The sequence below is a fragment of the Rousettus aegyptiacus genome, unplaced genomic scaffold (genome assembly GCF_014176215.1).
Source record: "Rousettus aegyptiacus isolate mRouAeg1 unplaced genomic scaffold, mRouAeg1.p scaffold_m13_p_13, whole genome shotgun sequence".
NCBI lineage: Eukaryota > Metazoa > Chordata > Mammalia > Chiroptera > Pteropodidae > Rousettus > Rousettus aegyptiacus.
Genome location: NW_023416288.1, coordinates 461,031 through 481,225, shown reverse-complemented (window position 1 = coordinate 481,225; position 20,195 = coordinate 461,031). Strand labels below are relative to the sequence as shown.

At 40.5% G+C, this 20,195-nt stretch overlaps 1 protein-coding gene across 1 annotated transcript in view; it reads right to left on the bottom strand.

The window, feature by feature from the left end:
- The window catches only part of LAMB1 (laminin subunit beta 1), a 61,595-nt gene extending 41,400 nt beyond the window's left edge, over nt 1-20,195 (bottom strand). The window contains exons 1-9 of the mRNA XM_016126837.2: nt 20,058-20,195; nt 19,805-19,916; nt 18,571-18,746; nt 15,878-16,013; nt 12,770-12,843; nt 6,593-6,781; nt 6,439-6,502; nt 2,689-2,891; nt 675-795 (exon numbers count right to left, since the gene is read on the bottom strand). Coding sequence (XP_015982323.2) covers nt 675-795; nt 2,689-2,891; nt 6,439-6,502; nt 6,593-6,781; nt 12,770-12,843; nt 15,878-16,013; nt 18,571-18,746; nt 19,805-19,841 — 1,000 coding nt within the window. The 5' untranslated portion in view covers nt 19,842-19,916; nt 20,058-20,195. The remainder of the gene's footprint in view (nt 1-674; nt 796-2,688; nt 2,892-6,438; nt 6,503-6,592; nt 6,782-12,769; nt 12,844-15,877; nt 16,014-18,570; nt 18,747-19,804; nt 19,917-20,057) is intronic.

The following is a 20,195-nucleotide window of genomic DNA, read 5'->3' as shown; positions in this document are numbered from 1 at the left end:
GGTCCCTCCCACCTTCCCCTCTCTTTCTTTTTTTCTCCTCTTTACCTAAACAATCTTAAGTATTCATCAAGAGCCAGCTGGGTTGTACTTACTAACAAAACCTTGACCACTCCAACCCTCATTGCTTTCTTGTCTTCTAGTACAGCCCTTCTCAGTGGAGGTGGTGGCAGGCACACTCCTCGAGGGGAGGATAGTATATTAGAATCACTGTGGGGAGGCGGGGTGGTGTTTCAAATGACACCTCTGCTCAGAGAATACCACTGGAATGGGTGGACAGATGGATGGATGGATGGAAGTAAGCTGGAGGCTGCAACTGGGTTGGTAAATGAACAAGCCCAAACACTCTAACTCTGTATCTCTTCAACCTTAATGCTCTACCATGCCATATTTTTCATTTGTTTTTTCTCTCATGGTCATGTTGCCTTAAAAAACAGGTATGGTGTCAGGGAAAACATATCTGTCTTCTACTGAATCTGCTAAACATACAGTGCTTCTCAGTAAATATTAATTTATTTGAGTGCATATTGGTTTCCTAGGAGTATCAGGGTGAAGCTGAGAAAAAGGTAGTAACTTTTCTTCCTTTTGTAAAATAGTGTACTATCATCATACCTCTAACCAAAAAATGAATACTGGGGTCTGAATTGATTCGAAATGTCCCTTTGACTGAGACTTACTTTTACAGGCATTGCTATTTCGACCTTCAGCAGGTCTCCATGGTAAATCATGGTAGAAATCCATGCACAGTTCACAGTTCAAGCCCTTGGTATTATGCCTGCACATGCAGTGTCCATGAACCTTGAAAGTTGTACAAACAGGAAAGAACAAAGTAAAAGATATATTAATGGTCGAATTTTCTCCATGATCAATGGAGAATATAAACTCCTTTTCATACTAATCCTAATCTCTAGTGCATCACAATGAGTGTTTCTTTGTTTTTATTTTGTCCCCCTCCAAATGAGTGCTGTCTGTCCTGTTGATGGCTATAACACCAATCTCTAGGAATAGTTCCCTTTATATAATGGATACTCGATAAACATTTTATTGAAGTATCAATAAAAAGAACCCAGATGAACAAAATTAGTAACTTAAAATTTTTTAAAAAGAAAAACTATTTCAGAGTTAAAAAATATGATAGAAACCAACAAAAATTATAATGCAGAACTAAATATGTACACACCACTTGGGAAGCAACTCACGTTGCTGTACATTTCACCACCATGCCATATAAATTTTGTTCTTACTTCAGGCACAGCACTTAAAATGTTTTTCAACCAATTGTTTTACATTTACATTTTTCCTTTAAGAAAGGAAATATAAATCTCAGAAAAAGATATTAACTCTTTTTATGAGGGCCCATGATGTACTATTTTGCATTGTGTTAATGCAAGGCATGCTGAAACCTGAGGCACATAAAACAATAAATTCTTTCAGTCTACTGAATATGCATATATGTGGGCATCTCACCTTAACACTAGTTTCTATGGAATTCAGAAACAGGACACACAGGTTGACCTTAGACCCACTTTGACAGAAATGCAGTTAGCAGAAGTCTAAACCTATCATTACAGAGTAGCTTCACATAGACTGAAAAACAGTTTCAAAGCACATACCACAAGACTGTATAGTTCCTAAATAAATAGTCCAATATACTGTGAGATGTGTGACAGTGACATGAATGCGTGACACTAGCTACATACCAAATTTATTACACTGAAAAGTAAACCAAATCTTCATAACATTCTCTGAAATATATAGCAACAAGGTTAGGAAACATCCTCCCTTTAGGCTCCGTTAAAAATTCAACTTTATGCAATAAATTTCTAACTGGAGTAAAGAGAAGGCAGAAGTTTTAGAAAGTTGATTACACTCAATCCTCCGCCTTTTTAGGTGAGAACTAATAAACTTTGAAAAGGCAAACAGCAAGTCAGCAAGGTGCATCCTTCATCAAAGAGGGAGACCCACAGTCCAGTGGAAGGAACCCTGGGGCAGAGTCAGGAGAGCTGGATTTGAATTTCTGTCTGCCATGTACTTACTAAATTCCTGGTTTCTTCTAATAAGGATTGCTGGTTTAATAACTCCTGTCTGGCTTAAAAATTCTATGGATCTACAAGAATTACCAGTTTGCTTAGAAACTGGTAAAATAACCTAACTTTATCCATTTTAGAAATCACCCAAATCCCCCAAATTTAAAAGTACATAATTTGAAAAAACAGCATAGAAGTGGGAAAAGAATGAAACTAGAAGATATAAAGAAACAGTCCATTTGATTCCTAAATGATAGCCTATGGTCCTAGGTTCAAATTTCCAGTTTCTTCAGGCTGGAATCAATTTATGCCTTCTAGCATAAAGGCGGAATGCTTGTGGTTTTTAATCTTCCCTAAAGTAAAAGAAGATGTATTGTTATTTAGATAATGTTTTAATCCTTGCTGATTGAAATATCTAGTGTAGCAGTAGCCCTCAGCTACAATTTCCAAAAAGTAATTCAGTATCTATGAAATCAGCAGTCCTAACATTCTTAGTCCAAGAAAAGTCAGCAAAGAGAAAATCAACAATCAACCACCACTAACTGTAAGCCTGAAAAAAATAAAACCCCTAGAAAACATGAAAGGCTCACAGTTAAGAATAGCTTAAATAGGCTTTTTAAGTTCACCTGTCTAAAGGAGCACACCATACAGAGTGCTTGCTTACCATTCCTTCTACTTCTTCATTGATTCCATCCACAGGGGCACATTCACTGGCGTGGCCATAGCAGAAGCAATTTCCTCGAACCACCATGTCATAAACTGCATAGTAGTACTTTTCTCTGATTTCCATTCTGGAATCCAAAAGGTTATCTCCCAAAGTATGTAGTTTCACAAACTTGATTCTCAAGTTGGTGATTTTTAAGAGGTCTATGAAGGTCACCAAGGAGATGAAAAGTCTGATTAAACAAGCAAGACTTATTTCGCAATTATATATCTTTTTTCATTATAAAAGGTATGATAAAGAAAAATGGCTTAAGTTAAGTTTACTCCCCTTGTATGATCTAGATGATCATAATAGTAAAGTTTAACATAATGTGACAGTCTCTGGAAGAAAGAAAAGTTACTATCTCCTCCTTAGTTTTATGAGAATGTTTATTCTGTGACGGATTTGTTTGCAGGCTGATGTTTCAGGAAGAAGTGTAAAAGTAGAAACATTCAAGAATGTGGTTGCAAGATTGCCAGAATCCACTGGCACATAGTAATCTAAACTATTGCAATACCACCTGGTTCCCACAGCAATTAGTGTCAAGTCTCAAAATCAGAAAATTCCATTCAGGTGGAAAAAGGTTTATCAAAGCACCCCAATTCTCATTATTATTATAAAATAGTTAGAAAGAAACATATTTCTGTGTTTATTTTAGATTTCATATAAATTTCTCACCATTTAGATGAAATCCAAGTTACTAAAATAGATTTAACACTATAGGATAACCAAAATCCAGGGATAGAATATCTCAACCAAGTTTTTAAGCAACGTGACAATCTAAAACTTTTTCTGTCCAAGTTTTATAATATGAACTTACTAATATAATTACTCATATAACAGAGTGGCATAAAGATAACGGAACTTAGTATTAGGATACTGGGGCAAATGATTTTTTCCTAAATATAAGTTACTTGGAGATCAATTTCTCTTATCTTTTCTTTTTCTTAGGTCTATTGACCTATGCTGATTATAGAAGCTGCACTGTCAATTAATTACATTCTATAGTAACTTTACCAACTAAGAGCCATTCAACCTTCTCCACCAGTGTTTTCACTAATTACTAAGTTGCTCTTGCTGAAGTGGACCCCAAGATGTTGATTGGTCCCTCTGCCCTCCCACCTTGATCTGTAGGCTGAGACTGCTCCGAAGCTTTACTTTCATTTCTGCTGATGCAATCTTTTAATTTACACACAGGGCCATAGGGAATTGGCCCACCATATCAGATACTTTCAAAGCCCAAATATGACTTTAAACACTTATAATCTATGCAAAGCTTACAATGAAGACTATAGAAAGAGCTGTGGGTTGAAAAGGGAAAGTGTATGAGTCCATGCATTAAACTTGGGTTCTTTGTAAAATCAAATACTAGACAGGGAAACTGTGGTCTACTGAGCTGAAAAGAATTTATGAATGCCAACATTTCCTCCTCCACAAACGTCCCTGCACAGAAAGAACACAAGTGCTTATTGACAAGAGGCCAAACAACAAATTTGAAGAGCAGCTAGAGTATTTAGAAACCCTTGAACTGATCTTTGTGGAAGCCCTCAGAAGAGCAAATACACTCCCCTCCACTCTCTACTGCCACATTTAATGACCAATGCTGTTCTAAGAGGTAGAATCATTTTTGAAGTGAGTCTCAGAGATCTCGACAATAGGGACAACTAAACAGATATTGTTCCCTTGATTGCAAAGTTAATCAAAAGCATGAACTGCTAAAATGGATGCTTCTTAAATATTGAAATAGATTTTGATGCCTTAGAAGAGAATTAGCAATCAAAGAGGATTATAATGACAACACATTTTGAAGTCCCATAGATTTCACCTAAAAAGGAGAAGATCATGAGTGAGTCCTTTTAGGGGCCCAGGGGCAATTTGTCATAGGAGCCCAGGGGGACATTTCTCACAATTGAATTTTGAGAACAGGGAGGGTAGGCCTCACAAAGCTCATGTAGAAATAGCACAGGGCTGGCTGTGCCATTAAATATTTGTTTTATAATAGAATGAATGAGTAAATTACAGTAAAATTAAGTTAAATGGGGAAATGGCACTCCTCTGGCAATATTCCCTGGATGCCTTCCATTCTATTCTTCCATGCTTCAGACTGGGAAGTTCCATGGGGCCTTGGTTAAAAATAGGGCCCTGCTCAGCTGGGAAAGACCAGCGAGAACCAGACCTACCTCTGCTAACCTGACTGCAGTGAAAGCCTCAGCCTTTCACTGTGACTACAGGACCAGGTCTAGGCAAGACTTAAGCCACAGCTGATGGCAACATCAACAGCAGCAGTGCAGCTTGAATTTACTGAGCACTTTCTATGGCGTAAGGCCCTGTGGTAGGTGGTTTATATACATTAACTTGTTTTCCCTCTATAGCAACCCCGAAGGTCAATAGTACTCTTTCCATTTACAGATTAAAAAAAACAGAGGCTTAAAGAAAAAGTTTCAAGTAAATTACTTCCCCCAGGCGACATAGTTATAATATGCTGGAACTAGGATTTATTATTTTTGTTGTTGTTGCAACTGGGATTTAAACCCAAATCTGTCTGACTCCAAAGCCCATTCTTTTAATCAGTGCAAATTTGGCCTTCCAAGATCAAAATGTAATTCTGAAAAAACATAAGCATAGTTATTGAATGCTGCAAAGAGCTTTCAATTATCTGACCATGTCATCTTATACATGTTTTCCAACTCTCTGAGCCTCAGTTTATTCATCTGTAAAATGGAAATACAGCCCTCACCTTATTCAGCATATTGAGTATTGCTGAGACCTCCGGTTTCCCCCCAGTACTTTCTTCTCTTCTTGTTTGACAATAAGAGTCCTAGCTTAGAGTTTGAGGGAACACATGGCTACCTAGCTAGATGCTTCCCAGAGTCACCTGCAGTATAGCCATGTGACTAATTTTGGCCAATGAGATGTGAACAGAAGTTATAACAGCTTTTGTGTCACTTGCCCTTCATTCCTCTCCTCCCACAGGTTGGGACAAGAACACGGTTTTGGTCCTACTCTACCTATGTAGACAAAGATTATAAGACAGAAGGAACCTGGGTAATCTAATGGTTACAGTTGCCACATTCAACAGTAAAAATACAAGATGCTCAGTTAAATTTGAATTTCAGATAATCATTTTTTATTATGTATCCCAAATATCACATGGAATATAGTTATACTAACTACGAATATTGCATGGGATATACATGTACTAAAAAACCAATTCATTGTTTATCTGCAATTCATATTTAACTGGGTGTCGGTCTGTATTTTATCTGGTAAACCTACTTGTGGCAGTTGAACTACTCTTCTCTGAAAATCCCTCTGAGTGATTTTGTAAGAGAGAAATAAACTTCTATTTATTTGAACCATAATATTTTGGGAGACATTTTGTTACAACAGCTAAATATGTAATCTAATATGTGAGCATATAAATACACACACATATATATTATACTGAGCAATAAAATAAGGTATTACAACCAGCATAATTGAATACCTATGACATAAATTTTTTACTCTTATCAAAATGTGTTTCCCATCAACGAGAACTTTGATTACTGTCAATATGAGAGCATCTGTTGGAGTACTGCAGAGAAAGAAAGAAATGAAGAGCATGGATTTAGCACTGAATATTTAGATTCTGGTTCGCAGTGCTCTCTGGGTAAGAGTTCTTCCATGATTGCTGTTTTCCATCAAACTTTTATTTGAAAACGAGCTTACTCTGTATCCTTGGACTATATGGATCTTCTATTTTGAAAGCAGGATCTAAAGCACGAAATATCACCTAAAAATAGATACAAGAGAAATCGGTATTTTTGCAATAATTAAAAACAAGATCTGCAAATAGAATATAATACCAAGAAAGCAGACAAACCTCTCCTTCTGTCGAAGGTTCAATGTCAGAATATCGGGAATCACAAATTATGTCATCGACCTTTTTCATGGGGCCAGTTGAAATGCCTGGAAATGAGCTTTCGCAGTCATAGGCAAAGTATCTGTACACGCCCCAGGTTTTCCCAAAATCAGACGATCGTTCTATCAGCATAGCGGCTGGGCGGAATGTCTAAAGGCAGGGTGGAAAAGGCTCATTTGATAATTTTTAGTGGTAATGTTTTTTCTTTTAGGAAATCTCAGATGAAAATATCACTCAACTGTGTGCCACAAACCCTGACTGCATATAGTTGGTATTTTAGACCCTGGTCGGATTTCAAATACTTCAAGCTATTCCATGGAGCCTCTTCTTGCAAGGAAAGTATATAGCCTCTAAATTTTGTACTTTTTTCCCACCCTACCAAATATTAGTAAGCCGTTTCTCTTTAGAAGCTGATTACAAACAGGCATTAATAGCAGACAAGTTTTGGTATATTTAGTCACCAGGCCCATAATATAATTGGTTAGTTTGAGTGTTTATTCTATCATTTGTTTATTTTATCATTCGATATACATGTAATGACTGCTACTCAGTACCAGACAGTGGTCTAAATGCTGTAGATAGTCCACTGAGGTACCAATATGGGTATAAGTCATATACAACATCACACATCAAACACCACAGTAGAGTCACATGTGGTATGCTTTGGGAAAACAAGAGGAAGGAATTACTAACTCAAAATTCTGGGGAATCCTGCAATTCCACTCCTAGCTATACACCCAAAAGTAATGAAAACAGGGACTCCGATGGATATTTGTACATGAGTGTTCACAATAGCCAAAAAGTGGAAACAACTCAAATGCCCATCAGCAGATGAATGAATAAATACAAAGTGCTGTAATGCATGCGATGGAATGTTATCTGGCCATGAAAAGGAGCGGAATTCTTATATTTCCGACAACATAGGTGAGCCTTGAAAACAGTATAGCAAGTGAAATAAGCCAGGCATAAAAGCACAAACATTGTACGATCCCACTTACATGAAATGTCTTCAATAGTCAAGTATACAATGAAGAACAGTAAATTAGGTTTCTCAAGGCTGGAGGATGGGCCAGTGAGGAGTTAGTGTCCAATTGGAACAAAGTTTCTATTTGGGGTAAAGAAAACGTTCTAGAAATAGAAAGTGGCAACGGTTGCATAACATTGGGAATATACCTAATGCCACTGAACTTGTATACTTAAAAATGGGTAAAAAGGCAAATTTTGTGTTATATATATTTACTACACAGAATGTGAGGAAATGCTTCAGAGAAAAGATGGATCTTAAAGGGGTTAGTTAACCAGGTGTTTTCCAGGCAGGGATGGCTACAGATGGCAGAAGAGGTCTGTTGGGGCAGGGGAGGAAGGGATTTGTTTGCCATGCTAAGGGGTTTACTTATTTTTATGCAATGAAAGGGGAACACTGAAAGGTATAAGTGGACAGAATGAAATGATCAGATTGCACTTTAGAAATATAACTCTGGCAGAGTTCCTGGACATGGACAAAACAAGAGACAAGGAAACCAAATAATGGGAAAAAAATGAAGGTCTTAAGTCAAACATTATGGTTTAGATAGAGATAAAGGGATAGAATTAAGAGCTCTGAAAATTTAGTGAAAGTAAAACGTATTGAACTGCACTTGGTGATCAATCTGATTTCAATGGAAAGGGAGGGAGAGAAAAGAAATATGGGCACCTGAGCCTGAGTAGCTGGAGGGACTGTGCTGTTAATAACCAAGACACAGAAGCGATGTGAAGGCATTTGGTTTTGGACTAGTAACGTGTGGGACATCCACATGGAGATGCCCACTGAACAACTGGAAAACATGGTCAGGCACACAGCTGCAAGAATGGAGCTTGAAACACGGATTTGGGAGTCACCGTACACGTACAATATATGAAGCCTTCAAATATAGAATTTCCCACCAAAAAGCAAAGGGCAAAATAAAAGGCAGCAAAGGTTGGTGCTCCAAGAAAATGCATCAATGAAGGGCTAGACAAAGAAGGAAAGTGAGTGATGCCAGGAACTTTAATTACATTATTTCATTTAATCTTATTATGGGCTGAATTGTATTCTCCCCAAATTCTTATATTGAAGAACTAACCCCCAGAACCTCAGACATGACTGTATTTGGAAATAGGATCTTTAAAGGGATAATTAAGGTAAAATTAGGTCATTAGAGTGGGCCTTAATACATTGTTACTGGTGTCTTTATAAGAAGAAATTAGGATACGGACATGTACAGAGGGCAGACCATGTGAAGACATAAGGAGAAGACAGCTTTTACAAGTCAAGGAAAGAAAGAGGCCACAGAAGAAGCCAACTCTGAGGATATCTTAATCTCAGACTATTGTCACAGCCACCCAGTCTTTGGTACTTTGTTATGGGAGCACTAGGAAACCTAATACACCCTCACAACACATTTGTTGTACTGATGAGGAAATTCAGATTCAGAGACATCAGATGACTTGCTAGCTATTGGTAGAACTTAGATTCAAATCCAAGCTGAATTAAAACCAGACCTATCTTTCTGCCTCACTGGCTAAAATGGCATAATAGAAGGCTGAAAGTGGATGTCAGAGAGGAAGGACTAAAAAGACAAGAATTCTGGGAACTGAGGCAGGACAGAGGTTTAGGAGGGCGTGGTGGACAGGGTCATCTGAAGAAAAGAGATGAAGCAGAAGGAGCACTAAAAGTAAGCAAATGCTTCAACACCGATCAATAGGGTTAAGTGAATTTGGAGAAGTGGACATTGGGTTACAGTGGGGAAAAGATCAAGAAAGTTAAGCTGATTTAGCAAACGGAACCTGAACAGACATTTCTGAACTAAAACCAGTGCTGGACAGAAATTTGGATGACAATTAATGGTGAAAACTAGTACATTTCAGACCTTTTCTTACCTTCCTTAATAATCCTAATGGTCTTTTTCACTGATTAAAGGAGAGAAGGGCAAGAATATGGAAGGTCATATTTTGACAGGTTCTTTGACTTATTCACTTACTAGTTGATCCAGTTGATATTTTTTTTACTTGTTCAGGAATACAAGAAAATGATACTTTATTTAACTCGAGTATTAGACTAAGAATTTTAAAGTAAGGAGGAAAGACCCAATAACTAAGTGAACCAGGGCAAACTTCCCAGGCGAGCAGGGTTCTGGGTGGCATTGCTTTGGGAAAGACTAGCCTGATGTCTATGTCACAATGGAGCAGATAGGAAAAGCCTTGCAACCAGTCCTGGCTATGCTTCCTTCTCCCTCCCTTCTGGAAATTTCTTAGTCCCAAAGGGCCACTGATAAATTATCCAATTTCCTGTGGAGTTAAGAAACTGCTGGAAACCAGAATAACACATTTTACCTACAAAACACAAGCCTTTCCACATTCTTTGTTTAGTCATCGTCCTTTACAGGCCTCACATTACTGCACAGTTGCCTCTGAATTTACACTAAATAAAGGAGCTATGAATTTGGAAACATCTGGCTATATACAAAAGCATACTGTGTATATATGAAATGAATTTTGCTAGCCGAAGAAAACCCAATCTACTTAGCAATCAGCCATCTTCATGGCAAACTCAGAAAAGAATAACACATATTCTTCATCCTCATCCCCTTCCTGTCCTCAGTACTCTTAATGGTATCACCACCCTCCTAGTTACTCAGATGGGACATCCCTTTGATAGGCAAATGCTTTCCTTACCCTTCCTCCCACTGTTCTGCTTCTAATCTTTCTTCAATTATGGTTGAACCTTTAATTCTAAGGGGTCCAGCTGACTTCCTTAGAAAACAGACTCCTTCCTTCTCTGTGTGATGATTATCAGAGGCAGCAGTAGGAGGGGGTAAGGGGATATATGTGATCTGAAAAAAGCTCTCCAAGTAATGCTTCCAGGACACCTGGGCTCCAGAAGGCAGCTTTCTCCTGCCAGAGAATCACAAACAGACTCTGCACTGACCCAGCCCTCCACTGACACTGACCAAACGAGAGTGTCCAGTGTTGTCCCAGGCCCGCCTTTGCATTTCCTCTTAGCTCCCTCCCTGAAATACAGGTCTCATTTCCGTCAAGGCAACAGCTCCGTATTTCTTATTAAGTTTACACTCCCCAGGAAGGAATCAAGGTGCTTATCATCTTACTTCTTTTCCTCCACTCACCTCCAAGCTCAGGGCAAACTTACATTGTACGTGCTGAACAAACCCTGCCTGAATGGTCCCACCACCTCAGACTGTCTCCTCTGCCCAGAATGGCTTTCCTTCCACCTCTTCCCACTCAAATCCTGCTCACTCTTCCAGGCCCAGGTCAAGTGCAGCCCCAGTTCCCTCCTCATGAAGCTTTCTCTTATATTCCAGGCTAAAGTTAATCTCACCCTCCTTTGCGTTAATGTTCATTGTCTGAACTTCTGCCACAGCATTAGTGCATTCTGTCACATACTATAGTTGTTTCTCCCCTGGAAGATTGGAAGCTCCCAGAGAGCAGTAACCACTATCTTTAAAATGTCCCATAATGCCTGAGGCAGTTTGTACCAACAGAAAATGATTTGATTCATTTATTCACTTATTCATTGGTAAATATTTGTAGAGCAATTACTAAGCAATATTACATTAAAAAGCAACCACATCCCACTATAGGCCAGGTAGCAGGGTTATCCCTACTCCCAGAGCAGAGGGGAATGTCACACAACTCTATAAAATAGGTGTTATTATTCTTCCCACTTTACCCAGGGGAAGCCGAAGCTTTGGTCACACATGTCAGTGAGGGGCAGAATGGAGGTTCATACCTGTCTGTCCAACCCCATAGAGGTTACTTTTCATACATAAGCTAGAACTCGAAGGATGAGTTCTTTCTCACAAACTAAAGTCTGACACATTGTACCCATCTTCACATCTCAGTTCAGTCACCACCTCCTCTTTTTGACCTTCTGCACTTTCGTGCAGAATTTCACCTTTAGCCCATTGTATTCCCTTTAATAAGTTTCAACTACAGAATATGTACCCAAAGGACTTTAAATATAAAGAAACTCAGAACTATCCATTTATGTAAATAGATGTACTTTCCAAAATAAAAAAATAAGACCATCAACATTAATAAAGATGACCGAGTATATTTAGGTGTCACATAACATGAAAGCAGCATCCTCACGCATGGCTGAGTTTTAATTCCAACTGCCAGGTTGAGTATATGATCAATGAAGGGACAAGAGGTATGTTTAGCAGAAGCCCTCCTGTCCCTCTCAGTATCAGGTGCCACAGAGTAAACATTCCACTCTCGCAGTCAACAGCAGGTTCCTGAGGAGGTGGGGGCAAGGGGATGAAGAGCTCGGGCCTGGGAACCAACAGCCCAGCGCCCCCCCCCCATCAGTTCTGACCCCTGCCCACCTGTCGCCCCAGCCTCCCAGGCTTCAGTAGAGGATGCAAGTGAGACTTTTATGGCTACCTGCCCAAACAGTATATTTATCCCTGGTACCTTTTCCTAACTTGAGAAGGTATAGATAAGGCCCCCAACTCCAACTGAAAACTATTCACAAGTGATTTTAATTTGAGAAGCAATAAGTAAATTATGGGGTTTTTGTGCACCAACATGTACTCTAAGCTATATAAAGGCTGTCATTCCCAGGCAGCTGCTTAAGGAAAAACAAAGGGACTTTGTATGGAGACATTCCCTAGTCCTGGAGTCATTTTACATCTCTAAAAGAGAAAGGATGAGAGAAGTCACATTTAAGAAGTTACATTCATTTCTTAAGAAACTATAAAACTGTTCCCACAAATTTTGCAAAACCTTGGAGACTAAAGATAATATACTTCCTTTTCAGTTACCAAACTCAGCATTAAATCATCAACCCAAGAGATTAGGGATTTACTGTCCAGATGTTTTATGGTGGTTTGGGAGAGAGTTAGAGCTGCCTCTGTCCATGGGGAAATAAAAAGATTTCTCATTAAAAGTTTACTGTTGAATTATCTTAGAATAGTGGGTTTCTCTACTTATTGCCATGAAGACAAGAGCGTTTGTTAAGTGTAATTATTCAAGTCCATGTTTTAAAAAGAGCAATAATAATATTTATGTTCCCATTTATATCAACTCAGAACAGATATCAGTTTTAGGGAATTACACAGTGTTCTCGTGTCATTTGTGAGAAATTTATGGATTCCTTACCTTGAAGGTCATTATGAGATGAGTAAAATGGAATTCTGCTTCCAAATCCAGTTGGATGGTTACATTTTCCACACCTATAGATTTTTAAAAAATAAAAAAGGAAATAGTAAGGTAAACAGAAACATCTGTAAACAGTTGAGACTATTTTCTTAAGTTATCTTTATGCTCCTCATAGAAACCCTCTTTGCTTTCTATCTTAAGCTGAAGCTGCAGATAAGATAATGACAATAAACCTCTGTCTTGATTTAGGTGGTAAAGCACATATCAAAAGGATCCTCCAGTCTTCATAAATCCTTCTGGGGCTCAACATATTGAATCCGCCCACTGGAACAAGGCATCTGGCAGAGTGCCTATAGCTGCTGTCAAGGACATCTTTACTTAGTGAACCGTCTTCCCAACTCACTAAGCCAAGAGGCTCTCCAAGGGGAAAGAAAAAAAGGAGCACTTCCTGTGCACAGCAGGGGTTCAACTGACTGTCTGAAGCATAGAGACATAATCCTTCTCTAGGAGAAACACAAATACTCCTTTTTGTTTCTATTCACAGCAAGGAAAATAAATAAGAGTCTACCACATATGCTGGTTATGCTCCAATTTAGAAAACCCCAACCCTGACGGGGAAGTCGGGGAAGTCGGGGAAGTCGTTGGATGCATTTCCACAACTGAGAAACAATGCCAAAGAGACAAAGAGCCAATCCAAAAAATAAACTGGCCCAGACAAATATTAACATCTTGCCTTTCAGGGAGAGCCTGAACAAACAAATGAGCCTTTGCATCATGCACTGAGGGTCCATCAGACCTGCCTTAACACACGGAAAAAAAGCCACTGGAATTTCAGAGGCAGAGAATACCTCTGCCCCAATCTCTTGGGCCCTGGGGCCTGCCTGTTTGGTAAAAGAGACCTTTCCACCTTTCCTGTGCTTCGGAGAGCTTTTAGGGTCCATCTTCCAGAGCAAAAGAAGTCTTACATACAGGAAAATAGGGATGAGTGAGAATGAATTATGTCACCAGTTGGCATATTTTCAGGAAATCAGTAGAACTTTTGAAATGAACTCTCCTGCTGGAAAACTGCCAAATCAATTGGGGTGGGGTGGGACGGGTGGGGGGGGGGGTGGCATGAGGAAGAGGAAGTGGTCACTGGAACAGATGAGCTAGTTGGAATGTTAAAGAAAAATATTATAATCATACTAACTTTACCTAAATTACTAAAAAGAACCATATCATAAACCTACTCTGAACATTTTTTTTTTCAAGTGAAATGTTAGCTAAGCAACTATATATGTGTCTCTCCTCATCTAGGCTTTTAAAATCCTGCAATATTTGCTCAAAATGAAGATAATAATGTAAAGTACAAACAAGACTAGCACCACTTCTGTAACATAAAAACATACACTGCAATGTGTGTCCTTAAAGCACATTCCACTTTAGATTCATAAACTGATAAAGCACAATAGTTTTTTTTTAACATGAGAAGCAAATTCCATGGAGAAAAACAAGATTATTATTCCACAGTATATGTGATTCCTGTCAGATCCAGGAACAGATCATCATGAAGGGTAAGTTGGAAGTAGATATAAATGCCAGGCCTAATGCTGTGCTCAGGCACTGATTATTTAATGCTGCCATCCATGTAAAGCTCCACTTGCACAAAACACATAGAAAATGGATGAAATCACATTTATGAAGAAAGTCCTTAATTGTGAACTATCAGACAACAGAGAGATGACAGGAGACAGTAACAATAGGTCTGAGTTAGTCCATCAGTCTAATCTCATCTAAACTTATGTCATAGGGTGAGAGAACTCAAGCTCCTCTAACTGAAAACCTCTTCTTTCTGGCACTTAGCCTCTCTTGCCACACAAATTAAAAGCTGTAGAAATTTATAAACTCCTGATGCAAGCAAGTATCTCCTTTCCTTTAGAACAACAGCATGTGATGAACTATTTTACTGTCTATCACCTGAAGTGGGAACCTTATCGATCCTCACACTGAGACATCCTTCTTCTGTCCTCTCATTTCACTAGAAGAATGTGAGCAGTCAGGAAATGCTCCTGTTCTATTTGTAATAAGTTTTATGCTATTTCAGAAGTCCTTTGTGATTCAGGTATAGATTTACAGAAGCTTTTCTTTCATGCTGAACTATCAATCAAGCTATCTTCCTATAAAAATTAATAGGGCTCTAACTGATGCTTTCTGAGGATCAATCTCAATCTGCTGGTAACCAATGGAGTGCCAAAGCTAACCAATGAAACCAACAGTCTTCTAGAAAGCATGTGGGAGTTCATAGTCAGTGATGAGGAATTCTATTAAAGGAGTTCTTCTTTACAGAATGATGAATGACTGTGAATCTCCAAAAACTTCTCAGGGCGTGGAGGGCTGCAGATGTAGTAGGGTTCATGCTTTCTATGGCCAGGCTTAGGTTCACTTCTGAGAGCCCTTTCTCATAATTTTTTTTTTTTTAAAAGATCTACTGACACATTGTTAAGTAACAAACACAATGACTCTATCTTTATTCCCTAAAGTTCAGCATTCAAATTTAAAGCAAATGCAAAACTAATTTTGGCTTAGTTTCATAGCAATAGTGAAATCACATCGACGAATTTATTAAACCAAAACCCAAAAGGCAAAGAAGGGACAAAGGATTGACTTTACACACTCACTAGAGAAACTGACTTGGGGTCATATCCATGTTGACAGAGTCTTTGAAAAATCATGCCCAGTGCTTAGTAATAGTACTATTAAATTTTCTTTAGATAGAAGAAAGGTATTGATAGTGGTGAGGGCTGAATCTGCCCTTTCATTTGGGGTTGAGCAAAATGAGAGATGCTATGTTTAGGGCCTTACCACATACTCCTCAATAAATCCCTCAAAATGAAGACTATGAAATACTTTGGTCTAGCATGAAAGACTGCTTTCTTGTAGAAAGTGTATACTTCAGGAATAAGCATCAGATTTTACCCAGAGAGGTTAGTGCTTCAGGCAGTTTATCTGTCAAAGGCCATGATTACAAGATCAAGGAACTAATAGTAATTATAAACACTCAGGAGCCCATAAACCCCTTCCAAGTGACCAAACACACTCTACAGACTTGTTCCCATACCAACCACATACCATTTTCAGATTGCCACCAAATCTTAAGGCGGTTTGGAGCAAATGTAGTGACCACATTTTCAATGAGATGACTGTCAGGATTGAGGGTCTCATGATAAGGATCTTGTGAATTGCATATGAAGCACTTTTTGTCTTCCTGAAAGCAAAGTTAGTTTCATGAGTCTAGGAAACAATCACACACATTCACATACCCCAAAACAAAAATCAAGTCTGCAAAACAAAAATCAAACCTACCGGCTTCAAGAAAAATGAATGTGCCAAAATTATTTAAATGACGTATCACATACCTTTCAACTTACTGAGTATGGAATTCTCCTGCAAATTCCTCCTTTTTTGCAAATTCAAGGTCAAAAGTAAAAAAAAAAAAAAAAACGGCATTGTTTCCATCAGCTATCAATTTAATCAAAATGCAATTTCTAGGCTTAAGCCTTAATCTCAATAAATAGTAGAGAAGTTTACTCTAAAGTAAAATGCAGAAGAGGCATTAGAGAATTTTTATTGACATAAAGCAAACTGAAAAGAAGAAAATAATTCATTTGGCCTGATTTTCTAAAACCTACATAAGGTAGAAACAAAGTATTAGGCAGAGGTATTTAAGAAGCTTTAAGAGACTTCTTAGAGTCTACTCTGTAAAAGTGGTGAATTAGCAGTAGTGGTGTGCAGGCTACAGACTGCTCAGAATATCTGAGGAAGGAGTACTGGGCCATTCTATTGTGTTGGCAGAACTATATACACTGGACCAACTCAAAGAATGCCAAAATGGTCCTGAACTGAAATTAAGGTATACTTAGGTTTTAGAGTAGCTTTGAACTTCTCTCTTCTCATCTTCCTTTTCCCTAAAATGGGTGCCACAGCCACCCTGGCAGTAGGTCAGGAGGGTTCAGAGAACCCTCTTTGCATTTCATCATGACAAACAATAAACAGCGTAACTTAGTAGTTACCTTTTCCATATGGAGCTCTGCTTTCTTCCTAGTTTTCCAAAATGCAAACTATTCTTAAGTTTGAAAATGATTCTAAAATTGAAATCTATAAAGACCCATATACATCTTATAAACATTTAAACAAAGGCAATATTCTTATGAGGACAATATCAACTGACCTTTACACTTATATTTATTTAGTTAGCTATCAGTTTTCTCTTTCTTCCCAAAAGGATTTAGAGTCTGGCAAGATGTACTAAACAGAGAGACCAGAAGTCACAGATGCAATGGGACCCTGGACAAAATACGTAAACTTCCTGACTCATTTTTTACATTCACTAAATGCCTGAGAAAAGTGCATGCCCAGTTCCTTTCTTTAGGCTCTGGTATCTGTGAAGAGCACTCCACAATTTCATGGCTAATCATGTAAACCAGAGAGTCTGGCTCTACTTGCTTTTAACACAAATAGTCCAATTCTCATTCTGGTCAAAACTGGTTTCAGAATCTGGTGATTCATTTACAGGATGTCCTGGATTCTGAGGTAAATGTTAGTATATATTTTAGGTAAAATACACATGCTAATATTAGAAAAGGTAATAACAACTGCCTTCATTAACTTGTAGTCAAGGAAACTAATATTGAAGAACAATTACCAGAACTTAACAAAAAAAAGTTTAATTATAGCCTCCCTTCTAATCATGAGGAAGCAGTCTAGACATCGCTGCATAAACCTGGAAGCAAATGAGTGGAAACCACTTTACCACATTCCTTGGGCTTAATTATCAGGTCTCCAGAAAGCGCTCTCTTTCTCCTCCTAAAAGTGAATCCATGTTAAGGAATCTGTTGTGCAAACTACATCACACCGTGTCCTACTCCCGAAGGGCAAGTATAGAAGTGGGTGAGGTGATGTGACCAAAATTAGAATTGGCTTGGAACTTGCCCAGCATGTGAGACTAACACCTTCCACTTGCCTTAGAGATATCAGTCTCCTTTTTAAACATCAAGGAAAGGGATTCTGATTCGGGACAGTTTACACTTTGTGTTTTCTTTTAAAATTAATTTCGACTTTGTAAAAATGTGACTTCTGAAATATAAAATCTGGTCCTATTTTTAGAAATAGATAACATCCTGAAATTTCATTTCTGTCCTCATCTATGATGGTACCATGACAACTAGAGTATTCTGAATAAGAAAGCATCTGATCCTAATATCTAATAGGGGTAGATGGGAAAACAGCACCAAATGAGGAGAGGAAAACAGGTTCAGTGATTGGAATGACTTTTCAAGGTGTCTGTCAGCACTGGAATACTCTTCATCCAAATGAAAGACTTGGAAAAAACCCGAGATCACTACTCACTATAGAAAAAAAGAGTGTGGACGCCTTTTTTATACACGTTTCCAAAGGTGAGTGATTAAACATACACACACACACACACGCACACGCACACGCACACGCACACACACACACACACAGCCATATGGCTTTTAGAGCTCTGGGTCAGGGCACAGGGCAGGGGCCAGGTCGGTCTATAGCCCTGCCTTTCCATACCGCCGGCAGTGGTGTCAGCAGGAAACGTTCGGCGGATGCAACTGTGCAAACTGAGATGGGCAAAACGGTGAGCTACCAGCCTAATTCCGGGCCTCCCTGGCTGGCCGCATTTCCTATCTGGATAGCTGGATAGCAGTCCCCTGGGCCCGCCTAACCCTTGGGTCTGGGTTGGAGGAAGCGCTCGCAGAGCGTCCAACTGGGCTGTCCCGCGCGGCCCCTCTCACCTGAAGGTGGCTGACGATGCAGTAAGGCTCTGGCGTGTGCAGCCCGCACGTCGAGGTCACCGAGAGCTTCTGTGCTCGGCCGATGAGAAGGTCGCCGGTGGCTGGGTAGCAGCTACCTTCGGCGCAGCCGTAGCTGAACTCCGGTTCCTGAGCGCGCACTCCGGCTTTCAACAGGGCTGCAGAAGCGTCAGGGGTTGGGGGTTGGGGGAGATAAGGAGCGAGCCTGAGCAAAAGGAACAAGCAGGAACGGCGACAGAGTGGATTCAGAAGAAAGCAGAATGCACAGAAAAAGAGACATAATGGAGAGATGAGCGAGGGAAAGGCCGGAAAGGCAAGGACGCGGAGAAGAGGATTTGGAAACACAGACACCACCTCAGGTTTGCCCAGCGGCCAAGAGCATCGCGCCCACCCTGATTTGCTCCGGGGGAGCAGCTCCGGCCACAAATGATAGATGTGCAGACCTGCTACTCGATGTGACTGGACCTGGATGCAGGGATGCAGGCGGCCAAACGGCGCACATCTGCGCGCGTGTGTATGTGAACTCGCGTGCACGTGCATCCTCGATGTGAGTGCGTGTATGCACGAGGAAATTTGTGATCGTGGGGCACGTGAGTCTGTGTGTGTACGAGCAAAGATCGCGGTAGGGGAGGGCGAGGTGGCAGGGCTCGCGGGGGACTTCGCTTTCCCAAGCAAGGGGGAAGAGAACAGTCCCTTGGGCTCTGGAGCAGTTTCAACGCTTCTCCATTCCACGGGAGCTCCGGGTCCAGCTGTTTCTGGCGCCATCCGGGGGCAAACAACGCTGGTTAATTAAATCCACATGGCCCCAGTCTGTTCCCAGGACGAAGCCTGCACTCAGGTCGGGCACTTTCCAGGGAAATGGACTTCCGGAGAGCCTTCCCCGGCGAGCCCCTCTACCCCAGGGAGCCTGCCTCCCCGGGTGGAGAGCCCCAGCATGAACAGGGCGAAAGTGCAAAGTCCCGCCGGGCAGTTGCGGGAGCCTGCGGGATCCCGAGCTGTGGGCGCAGAGTCCCCGGAATGCAGGTCCGAGACGATCTTCGCGCGTGGTCTTTAGCCGCCACCGAGGGCGCTGGCATTCAATCCCAGGGCATAATTTTCACCCTAGTCCCTTTCCCAATCCCCCAGGCGCCCTCAAACCTGGGTCAAACAGCACTGGGGTTTTCTTCCTCCATACTCCCCACCCCCACCCCAACACACACCGTTTCCTCGGAATTACCTAAGATACTGCAGGCGAACACCTGGAGCAGCCCCATGTCCAGTGCCTGTAGCTGAGAGGACACAGCAAGAGAGATCACCAAGCTGCCTGCCCTGTTTTCCCGTGTTCCTTTCTGGAGAGGTGAAGGGGTAAAAAATAAGGTAAATGTTCAGGGAGAGAGAAGAGGGGCCCTTCCATTTCCTGCCGCTCCCACGGAAACAGGGGCGGGCGGGTGGGGAGGGGTAAAATCGGGAAGCCACTTTGTTCAGCTCACCCAGCTGTGCGAGCGCTCTCTCGGCAGTCAGCAGCCCGGAGCCAAAGAAGGGAATTAGAAAGTTTAGCCTTGGGAGGAACCAAGGGAGGTGCCCCTGCTCATGCGCATTCGGAGAGCTGGAGCCGAAGGGGCGGGCGG